Below are 19,755 nucleotides of genomic sequence, written 5' to 3' on the forward strand. Positions count from 1 at the left end.
TTGAAATGGAACTTTCTCAGTATTCACTTTCAACTTTTATTTTATAGTCAGGAGAAGAAATAAACAAAAGCAAAATGTTCCTGTGTACTTTAATATTAGAAACCCTATGGGCCACATACGATGCTAGGAAGAATTCAGTAAAATTTTACATTCACTAGCCAGCACTCACTATAACAATATCAGCATATGAATTTCACTTCTTCGTGGGAGAGAAAATCTTAGAGATAAAAGCCTGAAGTTGGGCTCATTGGGTGATGGACTCATTCTTACGGCTAGCTATTCATTTGAATCCATCCTCTCTACTCTCTTCACTTACAACAAGCTTTCTTAAAAACAAAACAACAAAAATGCAAAGTAATTATTCTTGTGCAACAGTTCCAAACAAACTAGAAAGGCCAAAGCTTCTCTTTACATATAGTAGGTGAAAACATAGTTCTAATACAGCACACTGCATGTGATTCAGAGTGAGGTGCTAGTTATTATCAGTACAAACAAATTCTGGCAAGAACACCCCATAAGATTCACAAACTCCCTATCTAAATCACAAGAATAGTTCTAGGAACACATAAGAATAGTCTCTTTTGGCCTCTGCAAAAGGAGATAAGTGATTTGGTAATAGGCTATGACTAAGTTTCATCAATGTTGCGATGTATGTGCAAAGCCCACAAGTCAAAATTGCAATTCATATACTGTACTGTGATTAATTTTTCTTTTTAGTCTTATAACATAGGTTGGAAGACAAAGCCACAGTGTAAAACATATACTTTTTCTTTTGTTCAAAATAAGCAATAAAAAATAATTTCTATGATAAAAATCATCAGTAATGAAATTTAAAGAGAAAGAACACGTTAACAGTGGTATGTACTATCACTTCTGTTTGATGGCAGAAACACCTGTATTTACTACAAAGCAATTAGTTTTATGTTAATTATATTAATTTGCAAATATAAGCAAACTGAACCTTATTTGATAAAATGTTTGTCAAATGTGAGATGTAAACCTAAAGTTGGTCTACCCTAACTTTTAGTTTTATGACAGGTATGGTGGTGCACACCTTTAGTCCCAACACTCTGGGAGCAGAGGCAAGCAGATCTCTATGAATTTGAGACCTACCAGGTATACTTAGCAAGCTCTGGGATAGACAAGGCTACATAATGGGACCCTGTCTTAAAAAAGCAAAATAAATAAAAAAATAACAGTGGCTATGGCCAGGCAGTGGTAGCACACACCTTTAATACCAGTACTCAAGAAGCAAGTGGATCTCTGTGAGTTCAAAGTCAGATGGGTCTACAGAATGAATTCCAGGACAGTCAGGGCTACTCAACAAAGTTAAATTCGTCTCAGAAAAAACAAAAACAAAACCTAGTTGGTGATTATAAATTGAGGTAACTCATAAGCCAAGGCACTTCTTAGTATGTACCACAGTGGCAACAATATTCTTGTTTCCAAATTACTGCCCTGAGTTGGTAACTAAGGCCCACCAATTTAGGTAGTTTAAGTTCATACTATGGTTAATAAGTTTTTAAAGACTTCCCATCATTGAGCAAACACCCACAAATAAAATAACTAAAGTAAAAGGTGGCTCTGTATAGGTTGAAAAGAAATGAAAATTCTGGCTAATTTGGCACTATTAACATGAAGTTATTTTGTTTGGGGGAGGTAAAGGGTAGCATATTTGTTTTTGAGACAGTCTAAATAGCCCTTATAGGCCTCTAACTCAAATCCTTCTGCTTCACCCTCCTCAGTAGTAAGATTACAGATGTATGCCACCATGTTTGTCTCTCTTTTTTTTTCTTAAAAATATGACATTTATTTATTTTTGTGTATTCACAGTTGCATGTGTGTGAGAGGTCAGAAGACAACTTGCAGGAATCAGTGTTCTCCTTCCATCATGTGAGTTATGGAGATATAGATCAGGTTGTCAGGCTTGGTGACTAGGGCCTTTACCACTGAGCCCTCTCATTAGTCCTCTCATTGTGTTTTTAGGTCAAAGGAATATATAGATTTAAGTACTATCCCAAAGGGAAAAAAATAATTCAAACAACATGTCATAGTTTAGGAAACAAGACACATTCAAAAGTCTTTTGTTTTTCCTAATAGATTCTCAAAGGCACTCAGAAATAGTGCACTGGAAATGCTCTGAACTAGGGATTACAAAACCTTGGCTCTCGTAAACCTACTGCCATCTACTACCCAGAACTTCTTGGTGAAGTAAATATGGTTCCTCCTCTCTGCCACATAAGGTTTGAATAGCTGGAATGACAAATGCTATGGAAATTAATAATGGACTATACCCACTCGTTAGATATAGCTTAGGAGAAAATTCGAACTTACTTTTTATTTATGAATAAAATGGTTTAGTTCACTAGTACTCAGCAGGCTGAGCCACGAGTACAAGTTGCAGACCAATGTGACCATACAGAGAGACCCTACCTCCAAAATATTTCCTAAATAACTATGAGTTAAGGATTCTATAAATGATTACCTTTAATTTTTTTTCTTTCAGGGATGATTTTAAAATACAACAACTTGCTCCTAGCTCCTAGGTTCACAAAGTCAGTCACAGTAATAACAGTACTTGAGAAGGGAAGAATAAGAACAAGAAAATGATGAACAGAGCAATGAAGGGGACAAAGACTGTAGTCTTGGGGAAACTTTACATGTGTACAGAGAAAAGGAACACTTCTGCAACTGCAGAAAAAGCCGCAGAAGTGCAAGCCGACCCTTCATTTCCTTTGATATGCTGTCGCTGTAGATTATGCCTAGAATAAATAGTCTGGTGAGTTCTGGTCTACTAAAAAGTCTCTTGGTACACAGTAGCATAAAGAGTGACGTTGGATAAGCTACTGCACTATGTGTTTCACTTTTAGTAAAAATAATAATTAACAGTATCTACGTTAGAAGGCTACTAGGAGAAATAGTCACATTTATGAAAAGATGTTGTTAACACAGTGCTAATAATTCTTAAGCTAGAGATAGTCATTAGAAATTGTTATTAACATAGCAAAGAAGTAAGCAACAATATGAAGAAACCAAGTATAATAATTTAGAATAATTTGTCAATTTATTTCTTTTTTAAAATGATATTAAGTTGGTTGGGTTGCAAACCTGTAATCTGTATTCTCAGATTTGGGGGACTAAGGCAGAAGGATTGGAAGTTCAAGGCCAGCCTGGGCTACTTTGACGATAATTAAATAGTACATGCTGTATGCTTTGAGCACATACACTGGAAACGTCAACATATACTTACCAGTCGTATTAAATTTAAAATATGACTTGCATGAGGTAGCTGACACCATCAGTAAGCAGCTGAATTATACAAATCTTTGTAGTACTCTTGAACAGAACAACAGAAAGAATTCTGGAGGGGCTAAAGAACTACCGAGTATTTGTCCAAGAAAAGCACGATTTCTAACCCCATTTGTTAATGCACTCCATTCATTATAGATGTGAACAGACCAAAATGGCTAGCTCAGTAAAGTAAAAACAGATCATAAATATAAAGGTGACAAAGGAAGATTTACTGTGATGGGACTCCATTTGGTTTTACATTTATTGATGGTGGCAAAATAAGATCCAGCCTGGATTTAAAAGCTCCATTAAAAATATTATTCTGAGGATGTTAATATAATTATTCATAACATGCCCAGCTGACTTCCCATGGATAGTCCATCTGACTTAGGAACACAGAATTTATGAATGAAGGAACACATGTCAAACATCCCTTGTTATTAAACCATGTCACATTCTTCCTAGTCCATGGTACTTATTAGACGGCAGATCCCATAATCCTCTTCTGAGTCCCTTTTGCATTTAATTCAGTTCAGTCTTAAGTAGTTAAAGAAACTGTTTTCAGTGGCAACTAATAACTACTGACCTACAGTGACACTGCCCTACAATAGGCCTGTCAGCCCTGAAAAAGTTGTACCAAAGAAGCTGATTAGGACTTGAAGAGGTCTGTAGTAAGAATCAATAGCTGGTCTGTATTAATGCTGTGCTGCTGGCAGACATGATAAAAGTGGAACACCATTAGTTATGCCTCATTAAACTGCACAACCCTACTAAAAAGAAATTTGTTTAGCCTGAGAAAAACCTAATACAATTTTAAACTCTCTGTGTTGCATTTTTAAGAGTATCTCAAAGCTTTAATAAAGTCCAAAAGAACCAAGAAACGTAAAAAACTATATAATCACAAGCATTTTAAATTCAAAGTATTCATTTCATATTTCCTAAAAACAGGTGCAGGAAAAATTACTTGGGGTTGGGGAAAAGTGTTACTTCAAACCAGGTAGGTTTTAGTTTATAAGTAGCCAACACACCCAGATGCCGATGCAAGAAGCATTTAACGTATGTCTGCTTTACCATTACCTGTCAAATCTCTGCTGCTGGAAAAGAGGAGGAGGACCTCGCCAGGAATCTTGGGGACGCATATCTGGAAAATAAATGGGAGACGGTCACAGAAGGCTTGCTAAAGTATTCTCTATCACCTGCCCATATAGTTTATAATCCAAAGTCCTAAAAAAGAACTACTCATGAAAGACAAGCAGGCTAGAATCAGAATTAACCATGAATGTAAAAATAACCACAGAATCACTAAAGACTTTCGCTGATTATGTACTTGTTGCTAATAAGGTAGTTTTGGTAACCTTGGCCATACCTCACACTTCTTTATCACTTGTTGTATTGTGTGGTTATGTAACACATACACATACTTTTTACATGTATACTTTAAATGCGATACAAAAAAGAGAAGATCTAGGCCCTTTTCATGACTAGTACACTGAACTAGTAGTAATAAATGTCATCAACCTCTGATCTCATTGCAAATCTGAACTGGCAACTTTATATACTTAGAAGAAACCAAATAGCTGCTGCTCTACTTTGTAAACTGTACATTACAGTTAAGGAAAAACCCATCAATGTCTGGCCAGGTATGGTATTCAGATTCAAAGAACTCAGAGGCAGTATCCCCTGAGTTCCTGGCTTCAGCCTTGTTGTTATCTGCCTTTAGCAGGGTCTGCTGTAATCTAATTAAAACAGCTGGATCCAGCAATTGTGTAATGAGTTCACTGTGTGAGGACAGTACCCACTTCCAGACCCCCAAAAGCAAGAACAGCACAGCTTACCCCATGTATTCAGGCTCATATTTTAATGGAAACACAAGCCAAAATCATGTTTTTCAAAATTACTTTCTTAAAGGAAAAAAATGAAAACTTACCCCTAGTTTAGAACCAAAAAATATACCCCCGAGAGAGAGAGAGAGAGAGAGAGAGAGAGAGAGAGAGAGAGAGAGAGAGAGAGAGAGAGAGATTGTGCTTTTAAAAATTTCATAATAGGCAAAGTAAAGTACATGGCAACTAATGACTACAGCAAGGCACTGCTGGCCTCCTCTGCTCCAGGCTTTCTTCCATCTCCACAGGACTGACAAGGCCAGTCTGAGGCAATTCTCTAGATGTCAACACACTACCTAAATATTCACACCAACCTGCATGGTTCCCAACAGCCAACTCCTTTTTCAGAAGAAAGGAAAGGAAGCTCATCACCAGAAAACCAAATAGCCTCTCTAGCTGAATTGCATCCTGTTTACTGCTTAAGAATAAAATTACTAGCAGCCAAGCTGAGTCACAACACTGGGAAGGTTTCTTAATCAACTACCACAAGACTATAAATTGACCCCCCCCAAAAAAAATCTGTATTTTATCTTATTGTTTTGAGACAGGGTCTCATGTTATCTTACATTAGCTTTAAATTCCCTGTAGCCAAGGATAACCTTGAACTTCTGCTCCTGGTGCCTCTACTTTTTGAGTGCTGGGGATTAGAGGTGAACACCACTATCATGCCTGGTATACAAGGTGCTGGGAGACAGAACCCATGGCTTTGTGCTAAATAAGCACCCCAACAACTGAGCTAAACCCTAGGCCCAAAGAAAACAAGATAAAGCCTAGAAATTCCTACAAGAACAGCAATTATTTCATTTGTGTGACTTCCTTAGATGGATAACTAAACACAGTTAATTTTCAAAGAGTTGTAATTTATGAGAAAGAATTCTATTGAAAGTAAAAATCAGCATTTGTACTTTTTCTGATTACTTCTATAAACTTGAAGACCAATGACCAATTAAGACGGTATATAAAAATGAGCAAGAATCCATTAAAATGTTTAAAAACTATCATATTTTAATGCCTTTATGTATGCAGGTAACAGTCTGACAAAAGTAAATCAAACCAAACCAGCAGATTGAATCTGATTCAGACCCTGTTTAGCACTACTTTGCATGCCTCTGCACTTCACCTCTGATTATCATTAAGACTTAAGTACATATGGTTCCATGGTGTCCCCTAATAACCACAGAATACTATATCACACTTACAAAAGTTTACACACAAAATCTGATTTATTATAGATCAAATGAAGACAATGAAAAAGATACATGTACATTAAAACAAACTTTCCAGAATACTTTATTCTGAACATGAAGAGGAAAAATTGTTTATTTTCTCCTAGAAAGTACACAGTTGAAAATTAACGCCATCACCATCCATACGCACACGTTCAATTCACACCGGCTGCACATTAAGTAAGAAAACATTTTCAGGAACTGGAATTTACTACACACAAGCATCAAGGGTGAGCACTTCCTAACAGTCTACCTTAGAAAATGAGTGTTTAGAACAAACACTCATTCCTGTGTCACCATTTCCAGTATATCAAGTGCTTCTGTTTTTAATCCTCACTTTCAGGACAGCCCCCTTTTTCACATAATCTCAGCATTAGCACATATAAATATACTGTGTTTTGCTAAAACTTGGGCAAATGTAAAATTGTAAATGTTGTTGCATAATTACTAAGCATTATTTGTTTTTAATCCAAAAAGTGGGAAAAAAATAAAAAAAAAAATGTTTTCAAAGCTACCTTTACACAGTCCCCCCCCCCACATAGCTCTGAGTAATACACATAGCCCTTAAGTATTCATAAAGCAGAAATATTTCCTGGCTGATAAGTAATGAAATAGACAGTAAAACAAACTTATTACCATTCATTTGTATGGCTCTAACAGAAGATCTTTTTGAGTGGGAGGAAAAAAAAAAAAAAAAAACCTATGAGACGATGAATTACACTTCAGAAGGAACAAACCCAAGGGGGAATAAAAATACAGCTAATTTTTATCTTTGGTCTTTAAAAACATATCCCTTTCCTAGAGCTCTAAGGCCACATCAACCAAGTTTTGCCATTAGCTTCTCAAGCGACAATTTATTTAATCATCATGGCAATCACAGAAAAGATTCCATGTTTACTGACTGCAGTTATCACCAATCACTTTCCAAACGCAGCTATTGACAAATTTATTGACCAAAATGAAGAGAAGTCATACATCAGGTTCTTTGGAATGCAGAAACTGAATGCTTATTCATACTGAGTACTCAGGACTATACTTGACTCTAACAAGTTATCAATAAACAAACAATTAGAGCCCCAAACTGTCCAACAATAAGAAACACCAATGGCCAACAGTTGGTAGAAGTGGCAGTCTGAACAAATGGTTCATCTTCAGTGTATTTTATACCATATTACAGAAAATAATTATGGCATTAAAGCAGTTTTTGTAAGTGGTTTACTTTTTCAATTTTACAAAAATAAAAGTTTCTGATCAAATCTTCAAATTTAAAGTGATTTTCTTCTATAGGTTTTGTCAAGTTAAGTCAAGTAACAAAGCCAAGCAAGTACCACTGACCTAGGGCAGCATTTCCCAAAGAGGAATGTTGTCTTAGTTAGGCTTTCTATTGCTGTGAAGAGACACCATGATCATGGCAATTCTTACAAAGGAAATATTTAATTGGGGCTGGCTTACATTTTCAGAGGTTTAGTCCATCATCATCATAGTGCTACCTGGTACTAGAGCTGAGATTTCCCACAACCTGCTAAACAGGCAATAGGAACTGATCTGAGGCACTGGGCATGGCTTGAGCATATATGAGTCATCAAAGATGGCCTCCACAGTGATGCACTTCTTCTAACAATACCATTCCTACTCCAACAAAGCCACACCTCCTTATAGTGCCATTCTTTTTGAGGGCCATTTTCTTTCAAACCACCACAGATGTGTTGGATTGTGTTGTTTGGGGGAGTTCGGTGTTTTGAGACAGGGTCTCTCTCTCTGTGTCCCAGTTTGGACTCAAATTTGTGGAATCTTCCCTCCTACCTTAGCCTCCCAAATGCTGTTGGGATCAGAAATATGTGCTACTATACCCAGTGCAAATATTTTGGTAGACTTTATTTTGGCTGAGTGTGTGTATGTTTTTAAAGATTTATTTATTTTTATTTATCTGTAATAGATGTTTCCTTGCACATGTCAGCCTACCATGTGCATGTAGTGCCCTTGAAGGCCAGAAGAGACTGTCATATCCCCTGGAACTGGGATTACTGATGGCTGTGAGCTACCACTGGGGTGTGGGGACTTGAACCAGGGTCCTCTGGAAGAACAACCACTTTCTTAATCACTGAGTCAAATTTCTAGACTCTGATGTACATTTTTTTAAAAAAAAAAAATGCATCCAACCCATGTTATAATAGTGATATAACTTATGAATTTAAAATAAATTGAGAAAAAAAAGATTTAAAGGTAAGTATCTACCAGACAACCAAATAGAGTACAATGATAGTAGGCTGTTACTGGAACTTAAGAACATAATGTTTGAGTTAGTCATGGCTTAAATGTCCCTTAAGGATCATGTGTTGAAATATGAGTCTCACTGTTGAGGTATTAAGGGGGTGGAGCCCCACACTACGTGCTGAATATGATCGCTTCCACCCAAAAGTTCAAGGGAATCCTGTACAACACATTAAGATCTTGTTTGAAAAAACAAAAAGTAAAGGAGAGGCCATGAGGGAATAAAAAGGAGTGGTTAGGGTGTCATCAGGACAGATCCCTCATGACTAAATCCTGATTAGTTTACTAAACCACCAAGAAAGTATTCCTGTCTTTTGCCATGTGCTGTCCTATACTGCTCTTTCAGAATGAAGAGCCTAAATAAAATTCCTTTATTGGATCAGGCAGTGGTGGTGCAAGCCTTTAATCCCAGCTCTTGGGAGACAGAGGCAGGCAGATCTCTGTGAGATCACAGCCAGTCTAGTCTACAGAGCAGTTCTACAACAGTCAGGGCTGCATAGATAAACCTTGCCTCCAAAAAGGAAAAAAGAAAAAAAAAGAAAAAAAAAAAAAAAAAAAAGGGGGGGGACACAAAAAAATCTTTCCTTTTTAAGTTATCCTTCCTTAGGCATTTTATTAACAAGGGATGGAAGGAGCTGATTAACAGTGAGCACACATCCTTTCCCCTTTGCAGCTCAAACCTCTTTAGTCCTGTGGAAGTATATATAATGCAATTCCTTATAACTATTACCTTGAGAAGCAGTAGCTAAACTAAGATTACACCAGCTCTAGCATTCCTACATCTCAATTCTTTTCCTCATGAAGTACAATTATTGACAGGAATAAGTGGTTAAGAACCACGGGAAAAAGAGAAATGAAAAGGATGTGTCATTAAAGAACTGGTTTTGAAAATGATCTGGACCTGAACATGCTCTCATTACTTCTCAGCAAAATCTCAGAGTACAGAAATTTCTTTCAAACTGATTAGACTCCTCCATTGCACATGGTAGGCATTAATAACAAAGATAAGGAAACTTCTCATATCTACTAGATATTAGAAGCAAACTAGCTATTCAGCTATTGCACTACATAGATTCCCATGGACTCACTAAACTCTATATACCCTTCTGTACTACCAAAAAGAATTAAAAAAAAAAAAAATTTCCCCAAATGAGGGATTCCAGCTCCAGGAAATCTGATGCCTTCTCTAGCCTCAGCAGCACCTGCACACATGTGCCTTACATATACCAGTGGCATACTCACAAACACACAGAGACACATAATTAAAAACAAATCTTTTAAAAAAGTGTTGAGGTACAGAGTTTCCCTGATAGTGAGTTATGGCATTGTATTCAATTTGTAAGTCATACAACACAGCAAAGCCACAGACAGCATCAGAAAGAATGAGACCTTCAGAACTCATTTTTTCTTAGATACTATATACAGAAAATCTGTGCTTCAAGTTAGAAAATAGTTTGTAAATCAACTGGCATTAAAAGCTGGATAAGCGCAGAGCATGGATATGTCCTAACAATCACCAACTTTACCAGGCACTTCCATAACTACCTAGCATACCCGCCTAAAGCAATGCCTGGATCTGTGGCTCACAGTACTGAGATACAATTTTGATCAAGAAAGGGTGGCTTAAGTCTGGTGTGGCGATCAAGCCTGTCATCCCAGCGCTCATGTCCAACGTAGAAGAATTTCTGTAAGGCTGAGACCAACTAGGCTACATAATGGCAAATAAAACCTTATATCAAAACAACAAACAACAGCAACAACAAAACAATTGAGATGGGAGGGATGGAGGAAGGGACTGAAGGAGGGAGTAAAGATTCCTGAGGTCTCTGCACTAGAGCAGCACTCTTTTTATTCTACTTGGTATCACAGATCAAACATAGGACCCTGACAAGCAAGACAAGGATTTATTGTTGAGCCACATCTCCCTGATCTCATCTTTCTCTTGAAAGTTAATTTTTGTAAAATATTACAAACATTACAAAAATACATTTTAAGTGTTATTACACCTCCAACTTAACAAATACTAGCCTCTTGCCAAAGCCAAACTGTTGTGGCCCCCACTGATAACTTTGTCTGGTTGGATAGCAACCAAATAACCAGGAATGGAAAAGTAAAGGCTTTATGAAGACAGTTTAGAGAAGCTGGTGCCTAGTCTGCATTTTCATGGTGAATGAGCACAGTCATAGAGCTCAAAATGGGAATAAAATTAAATTCAGTGGGAAACCTAAGCACTCAATTGTTTTCTATCAACACTAAGGCCTTAGAAATACCATGTTACTTCTTCTGTAATTCTAACATTCTAACATTTCTAACATTCTAAATTGTCTCTAACCCAAGTTTTGAGACAGAAAGGACACATTTCTCTCAGATGAGAGTATTACCACCTAAAGCAATGATGGCACTTCATGTTAGGTAGAAGCAACATATAATTTGGGTCAAAACAGGAATATTTTTGTACTTTAGCATCTAAATGATCACTATTCCAACTCTTCAAATATTTGTATTAATAGATAAACACCCATCAACTACATATACCTCTTTCTGGGTAGCTAACTCAGAAATACTTTTATAAAGAAAAGAATTTCAGTTCATCTTAATTGCTAAACATAAATAAGAGAAAGTATTTGAAAGATTTTTCATAAAGTCTTCTCTTACAACTCTTCTAGCAATGCTTAATTCTATTTCTCCATCAAAGCAACCAATCTTTTTTGGCAATGAGGATGAAAACTAGTCATTGCTGTCATATTTCATTTAGAATATAAAATAACCAGTCAGTAAAAACTTACTTGACATAAGTTTTGGAATCTGAGTCTGCCCTCTCAACAGTGGCCTGTATAAGCTCCCCTGGTAAGTTGCAGGTGGTGGTGCAGTGTTGCTGTAAACACCAGTCCCTGAGCCTCTTGGCATAACATGGCTGTAAAAGAGATCCTCATATAAGAAAAAAATATCGAGTGCCATATACAAAGATATGTTAACACATTAAGCTGACAAATCAACACTAGTCATTACCTCTTTATTTTAGACCTGATTAATATAAATTAATATAATTAATGTTCAAAACTATACACAATGGTAATATTTGCCATATCAAGATGGTCAGAACCCTGTAAACATCTAATTATTTATGCAAAAGGCAACAAGTCATTTTTCTGTATATGTAAGCTTTTTTCCTCAGGGATATGTTCTGTTGCTGTCACTACTAATTACTATTCTATACTTTGCTATTTTAATTTATCAAATCAAACACTGCCCTGTGTCTTTCTGTACTCTTAACTATAGCATGCAATCTATAGACTACTTTACTATGTTATTAAAACTTTTCTCTCATTTAGTGCTAGTATTTTAGGTTTTGATGAACAATACAGATTTACATGTACAACTATTTAGCACTATTATCTCAAGGTAAGTTCCAAGTAATAAGAATTTAGATAAAATATTGTCTTTGAAACTAGAAGTACTACAATGTTGCTTTCTAAAGGACTAAGAATGATGCAAAACTGTTATTCAATCTATTATAATGTTGTTTCTTTATTATCTAGGATGAAGTGTTTCCAAACAGTGACAGTATCAGCTGACATTTACAGTGGTAGAAGTTTTACCACTTTATAAAGTAGGCACAATTAATGTCCACTTTACATGGGGTATAATTACTTTTATAAATATAGGAAGAAACTTCAAAAAAAGAGACTGAGTTTTATCCTTAACCTCTAAGCAACTATTTTTCTTTAGACATCTCACTAATATCGAAAATACCTATTAATGAGTTATAATTTTAATTCTTTAATTATGAGTTTTTAACATTTCCTCCCACAAGTTGCTTTTTCTGAGCTAGTGTCTTACTTTGTAACCCAGACTGGCTTCCAACTTGTGGTCTTGCATTAGCCTTGCAGGCATTACAAGCATATGTTACCACACCCACCCTAGACTATCTTCCTTTTTGTTTAATTTTTTTTTTTTGAGACAAGGTTTCTCTGTATAGTTCTGGGTGTCCTGGAACTCGCTTTGTAAACCAGGCTGACCTCTAATCTGACCAGGCTGATCCACCTGCATCTGCTTCCCAAAGACTAAAGGCGACCATCATCATTCTTTTTATTCCAACCTTAACTATTTTTGTTTCAAAGTTCTCTAAATATAAAGTATCTTCTGATACTAGGAAAAAGACAATCCAACAGCAAATAAGGGTGAAAGATAAAAACCATAAATTTATACAGAAAAAAAACAGATAATCAAATAATCACTATCTTAGCTGACATGGAAATGCCAATTGAAACAAGACACCACCTTTCAAGCAAAGAAAAACAAAAATTTAAGAATCTGGTGTCTTTGTGTACAAATACATTACTTAATACTTCAAAAAGATACTCTATTGTAGTAACGCATGACAAACTCAAACCTTACTGACTTTAAAGACAGTATTTCATTCCTTACTCTGTTAGAAAACTAGAAAATTTTATTAAGAGAACAGAGACTTCATTAACAAATAAACCAATACATAAAGGAAACTAGATGTAAACATCTAAAATGAAGAAAAGTTAATCTCAGCAATATGAAGGCACAGGCAGGTAGGTCTTCATGAATTTGAGGCCAGCTTGGTCTACCATAATGAGTTCCAGACCAGAAACATCCTGTCACAAAAAAAGGGGGAAGTGGGGTATAGATTATCAAAATCACTAATATGAACACAAAGTACTCATACTATATAATCTCTAAAATATCTGTGGCAGAAATACTGACTTGTTTGTAGAATAACTCAAAAAAAAAAAAAAAAAAACCAAACAAACACATAATATACAAACAGGAATCATAAAACTCACCCTAAAGTTCTAAAGGCTGCCTGGTCCAGATGAACAGGCCGCCGATCCCGATTAAAGCCAAGCTGGGGTTTCCACTGCCGCCCATTGCTGGACTTTTCCCAATCACCAGGTTTCAGAACTGCTGCTGGCTTCCTAACAGTTAAAAAATACACTACTTAGCATAGAGGATGGACGCTGTCACAAAGCACATGTCAAGGGGGGAGTTTATTGTTGTTACCTTGCTCCTGGAAGCATTACAGCTTTAAAAACATAATCTTCAGCAAATTGTGGATCTTTAAAATTAATACTGAAAAAGAACAAGGAAAACATTAATAATTTGATTGTGTCATTGGTTTTAATTATCAAGTAAACAAGGATACTTTTAATGTCTAAACAGAGAAGCTAAAATTCAAAATTATTATCTTAGACAATGAATTTGTCAAATAGTTAAATATCTTTCTTACCAAACTACCTCTGATCTCTAATACATTGTCCTCAGGTAACTCTCTCCATAGAAAGAGCCATAAATGAACTATAAATGACCACAGGGGGGAAAAATTGATATTATATATATATATATATATATATATATATATATATATATATATATCATCCCAACTCAAGAACTTTTAGTACAATACTGGAAAAGTTGAGGACATTTATAACCAAAATCAAAAAATAAAATGTGTACACAAATAGCTAAACTGTACTAGCTAGCTTTATGCCAACTTTACACAAGCTAGAGTCATCTGAGAGGAGGGAACTTCAATTAAGAAAATTCCTCTTAATTAACATGCTGTGGGCAAACATGTTAAGTCATTTTCTTAATTAGTGTTTGATGGGGGAGGATCCAGTCCATTGTGGGTGGTGTCACCATTGAGCTGGTGGTCCTGGCTTCTATAAGAATACAGGTTGAGTAAGCCATGGGCAGCAAGCCAGAAAGCAGCATCCCTCCATGACCTCTGCATCAGCTCCTGCCTCTAGGTTCCTACCCAGACTTCCTTTAATAATGAAGAATGATTTGAAAGTGTAATCTAAATAAATTCTTTCCTCTTCCAATTACTTTTATCATTTTGTTTGATCGAAGCAATAGAAACCCTAACAAACATTACAAGCTTCACTAAACATTATCACACATCCTCCTTTAATAAAGTCTGGCTCAATACTTAAGGATATTCTGAGTAGTTCAATCAAATTCCCTTTTGGGTAGTGGTAGGTACATTTATCTAGCCTCCAATTTGTTAGGTATATGTCTTCCTTCTGACTCAGCAACAGCCATTCTAGGAGTTTAGTTATGCATCAGGTTCATACTCAAGAAAGCTTATGACACCCTTATTCACCATGTTATATTATAAACTGAATGTGTGAATAATATTATAACTTATTAAAGAAACCAAAGTTCATCCAAAAATGAAACCCTCAGGAGACAGATTAAAAAAAAAAATTAGTAAAAAAAAAAAAGTGTAAAGTATATACACCGTAGACCAAACATACGTTTCAGTAATTACTTGTAATTTTCTTTGTCAATCCTATCTTCTTAATATTTTCAAAATTACTTGTAAGTATAATTGTTATAATCAGTTAAACCAGGTAGTGGTGGCACATGCCTTTTATCCCAGAACGTGAGACGTAGAGGTAGGTAGATCTCTATGAGTTTGAAGCCAGCCTAATCTACAAAGTTCCAGGACAAGTTTCTCAGTTACACAGAGAAGCTCTGTCTCAATCAATCAATCAATCAATCAATCAATCAATCAATCAATCAATCAATCAATCATAAACTGAAATTATTTGAATCAGTTGACATTTTGAGGCAGTTAATTATTTTCTTTCCTATTCAATATCACTAGGGTCCAATACAATAGGGTTCAATACACTAGGGTCCAAGAATCATACAGAAAAACTTACTATAGTGAGACTTAACTGTATATTTTAAGTACACAAATCACATTTAAAATAAAAATTACCATGAGCACAAGGAACCACTGAACAATACTTCATTTAGTCAGTTGGCTCATCAAAGATCTCACTTTTTACTTGCAACAGCTCATCCCTAGTGTTCTTTGATGGTCAAGGTGGCAGAAAGAGGGCAAAACAGAAACAGAAATGAAATGTTTCAGATATTATAATGAACACAGAAATTAGGTATTGGGGGGGTCACTGCTCTATATGCTCTCAAGCACTGTCTCATAGCAGCTATCTCGTTTCATTCAGTAGGTTTCTAATCTGCTAAGTTTCCCATTACACACAAATGGGTGGCAGTCTGCACACAGAATGATCAGGCACCAAGCCTGTCTCTCTTCTAAAATCAGAAATAAAGATGGTTCATTGTTTTTGAGATAACGGTTTCTCTATCATAGTTGTTTTATGAACAAGAGAGCAGACATGCAGTAAGACTTCATAGAAAAGATGTCAAATTAAAGCTGTGTGCACTTGCCTTCCATCAACAAAGGTAACATGCATGAATGGGGGATCAGTCTGGAAACCAAGGAAAACACCCAAGGGGTGTCTAAGGTACAGTAAGACTAGGTATAGAATGGCAGAAAAAGATACTGCTGAAATCTATAAACACCTAGAGAATTAAAATTGTCTTTCTCAAACTATTCCAAAAGACTGAAAAAAGAGACTGTGCCAAGCTCATTCTAAAAGGCTAGCATTACACCAAACCACACAAAGAGTAGAAGAACCAAAAAGAAACATAGACTAATACATACATAGACTAATACAAAGATTGCCAACAAAATCCTGTCAAACCAAATCTGATAGCACATCAAAAAGATCAAACACCAATATTATTAAGTAGGATTTATCACAGAGATGCAAGGGGATTTTCACAAGTCTGTAAAAGTAGTGTCTTCAGTATGGTTTGAATATGTAATGTCCCCTACATGTTCAATGATTTGAATATTGGTCACTAGACAGTAACATCATTTATGAAGGTTACAGAAACCAAGAGGTGGCCTATCTGGAGGAAGTAAGTCACTGGAGAGCAGGTTCTTGTGAGTATCCAGTCACATTCTGTTTCCTGGTTAGTCACAATGCAAAAACAACTCTCTTCTGCTACACATTTCCATCATCATAGTGCTCTGCCCATGTTTCTGAATCCAAACAACTATGGCCCAAACCATTTAAAGCTATACACCCAAACAGTTTATGCTCTCAAAGCTGTTTCAGGGACATTGTCACAGCAATGAGACAAGTAACCAAAGCACCATTACTTTAATGTAATGGAAGTGGATGTGTAGTGGTCTTGCAGTGAATTTGGCCTCAGGCAGGTGGAAGAGAACAAAGGGAAGCTTTGAGCTTTCTTTCTGGTAGGAAGGGCAGAGAAACCTCCGTTGGTAACTGTCCCCCAATAAACACCCATTTATCATTTATCTTGGGTCTAGTGAAATAATTACATCCTCATCTTTATGGATGTGATCTAATTAAAGTAGAAGTAATGAAATTAAAGTGAACGAAAAAACAAAACAAAACATATCATCCTCTTAAAAAAAGTACCCAATAAAATCCAACATTTTGTTTTGTTTTGCTTTTTTTTTTTTTTGGTCCGAGACAGCTTTGACTGTCCTGTAAACTCACTTTGTAGATCAGGCTGACCTTGAACTTGAACTCAAGAAATCTACCTGCCTCTGCCTCCCAAGGGCTAGGATTAAAAGTGTGCAGCACCAAAGCCTAGCAAAATTCACCATTCTTTCATGGAAAAAAAAAAAAAAAAAACCTTCAATAAGTTAGCCCCCTCCCCAAAAAAGTGTCAATATAACAAAGGCTATATATTAAGCAGCACAATCAATTTTTAAACTTTAATGGGAAAAGGTTGAAATTGTTCCCTTTGATATATGGAACAATACAAGTGTCCTATGTTCACAACTCCTATCTAACATAATTTTGCCAGGGTAATTAGGTAAGGCAAAGAGATAAAGGACATCCAAAGTGGAACAAAGACCGACCAAGCCAACTTACTCTTGTCAGATTATATGCGCTGATATACAGAACCCCTTGAAGACTATCAAAACCCAAAGAGATTGATTAATTTAGTAAAGTTACAAATACAAAAATCAGCAGACACATACACACTTCACCCCATTAAAAACAAACTGGTTGAAAAGCAAGTTTTTAAAAAGTAGTCTCGTGGGGGCTAAAGAAATGGCTCAGCAATTAAAGGCACTTGCTGCTCTTGCAGAGGACCTGTGCTCACACCAGGCAGCTTACAACCACTTGTAACTAGTTAGAGGCAGCCTCATTCCCATAATCAACATTTTAAAGGGATTAAAAAAAAAAAAACTAGGAATAAATTAAACTAAGAAGGTAAAAGATAACGTCTATGAAAATGATATGATACTGACCAAAAAAAAAAAAAACCCATGTGAGGATACACAAAAAGCTAGAAAGGTGGCTCTAGAAACCATCATTAGCCAGACGATGTGGCCCATGCCCCAGTATTTGGGAGGCAGAGGCAGGTGAACCTCTGAGTTCAAGGCCTGCCTGGTCTACAGATTGAGTTCTAGGACAGTCAAGGCTACACAGAGAAACCATGAATGAATGAATGAATGAAGTTTTATTTATTTATTTGTTTGTTTGTTTGTTTGTTTGTTTAAGTGTTTCTAGGCAGGGTTTATTTATGTAACAGCCCTGGCTGTCCTGCAATTCACTCTGTAGACCAGGTTGGCTTCAAACTCAGAGGTCCACCTGCCTCTCCCAAGTACTGGGATTAAAGGCGTGAGCCACTACCACCCAGATAGAGAGATTTTTAAAGACAACTCCCCCCCCCCAAAAAAAAAACCCACTCAATTTAATTGAAGTAGCTCTTCTCAATAGGGATTTGGGAGAACTGCAAACCCTACAAAAATGATCTGAGCACTCACTAACTTCTCTTAAGGAAGGCACCAAGCTAGTACTGTTCAACAGTTGCATACAAAAAATGCCTTAAAACTGCAAATGCCTTATTCTCATGTAGAGAAAGCACAGGCATTTTAGGCAAGAACCTTCAATGCACATGTTCAACTTCAGATGGCAGACTGAAAGGACGATCTATCAGCAAGTCATACACAGAATGATCTCAAACTAAGAAAATTAACAAGACCAGCAAAATAAGAAGCACCTAGGAAGAGGAACTAGTCCCAAGGTGCCAATGATTATCTCCTCTGGCTCTGTAGATCAGGCTGGCCTCAAACTCAAGAGATCTGCCTGCCTCTGCCTCCTGAGTGCTGGGAATAAAGTCATGCACTAATTAGCATGCTTAGGTGACAATAAAGAGATTTAATAAGAGCTGAAACTAACATTTGGGAAAACAAATTCCGTCATTTACCTACATGCGCAAATTACTTCATGTACCATTCCTTTAACTGTTTAAAATTTCCATATTCCATGCTCATGCTCTAAAAAAAAAAAAAAAAAAAAAAAAAGGGGGGGGGTTTCAAGCCAATAGGGGAAGTAACTCCCAAAGCTTCCCTCAGAACCATATCCAAACACTAATTTTTATACTTAAGAGATTATACAAATCATTTAGAGAAAGTATCTAAAAATAAATTTGAACATTCTAATTCAAGGGACAAAGATATTATGTATAATCTTAAAGATTAAACCACTTTTCTTTGGCTATCTGAGGACCTAATAAAGATACTCTTCTAAGGTTAAAAAGACTTTTAGAATATTAAATCATTTCTAAAATGTATATAAAAGGTTTTTTGTATTTTTTTTTTTTTTTAAGAAATGTACTTTCCAATGTTGTAACATCAGTCACAGCACAAACTTACTCCCTAAAGCAAAAATCTATTAGGCAAAGATCGAGGGGAGGGGATGTAGGGGTGTGAGCTTCTATAAAAGTTCAAAAGCTTTTTTAAAAAGCCTTTTCTCTCCTTACTTATTTTCTATTTGTGCAATGGGACACACATGCCATGGCACAAGTATGAATGCAGGTCAGGGACAGCTTGTAGGAGTTTCCTGGCTCTCTACATCCACTACATGCGCATCAGACATTGAACTTGGCCTACCAGGGTTGGCACAAGCACCTTTATCTGCTGAGATACCTCTGGATAAGAATGATCTCTAATATGGGTCCACACATTTCCTGTCCCTTTACTTATCGCTGGTTTATTATCTTGTAAGCGTCCAGGTAGAACACTGAAGGGAAATATATACACATGACCATCCCCAATCTCCATGACCACAAACAGGCACATGTGTTTAAGTAGAATTTATCTGGAAGAGGAAGCAGCACACTGAAAATAGGAGAAAAGCATGCTTCCCCTCCAAGAAGTATAAGGAAAAGGCAAGTCAACAACAGAATGGCTATGG

General features: G+C 36.3%; 1 protein-coding gene across 1 annotated transcript in view; it reads right to left on the reverse strand.

Moving 5' to 3' along the window:
* Xrn2 (5'-3' exoribonuclease 2) overlaps window positions 1–19,755 on the reverse strand; it is a 69,920-nt gene that overhangs the window by 4,117 nt on the left and 46,048 nt on the right. The window contains exons 25-28 of the mRNA XM_051183227.1: window positions 13,700–13,768; window positions 13,483–13,614; window positions 11,455–11,582; window positions 4,369–4,432 (exon numbers count right to left, since the gene is read on the reverse strand). Coding sequence (XP_051039184.1) covers window positions 4,369–4,432; window positions 11,455–11,582; window positions 13,483–13,614; window positions 13,700–13,768 — 393 coding nt within the window. The remainder of the gene's footprint in view (window positions 1–4,368; window positions 4,433–11,454; window positions 11,583–13,482; window positions 13,615–13,699; window positions 13,769–19,755) is intronic.

Source organism: Phodopus roborovskii, unplaced genomic scaffold (assembly GCF_943737965.1).
Source record: "Phodopus roborovskii unplaced genomic scaffold, PHOROB, whole genome shotgun sequence".
NCBI lineage: Eukaryota > Metazoa > Chordata > Mammalia > Rodentia > Cricetidae > Phodopus > Phodopus roborovskii.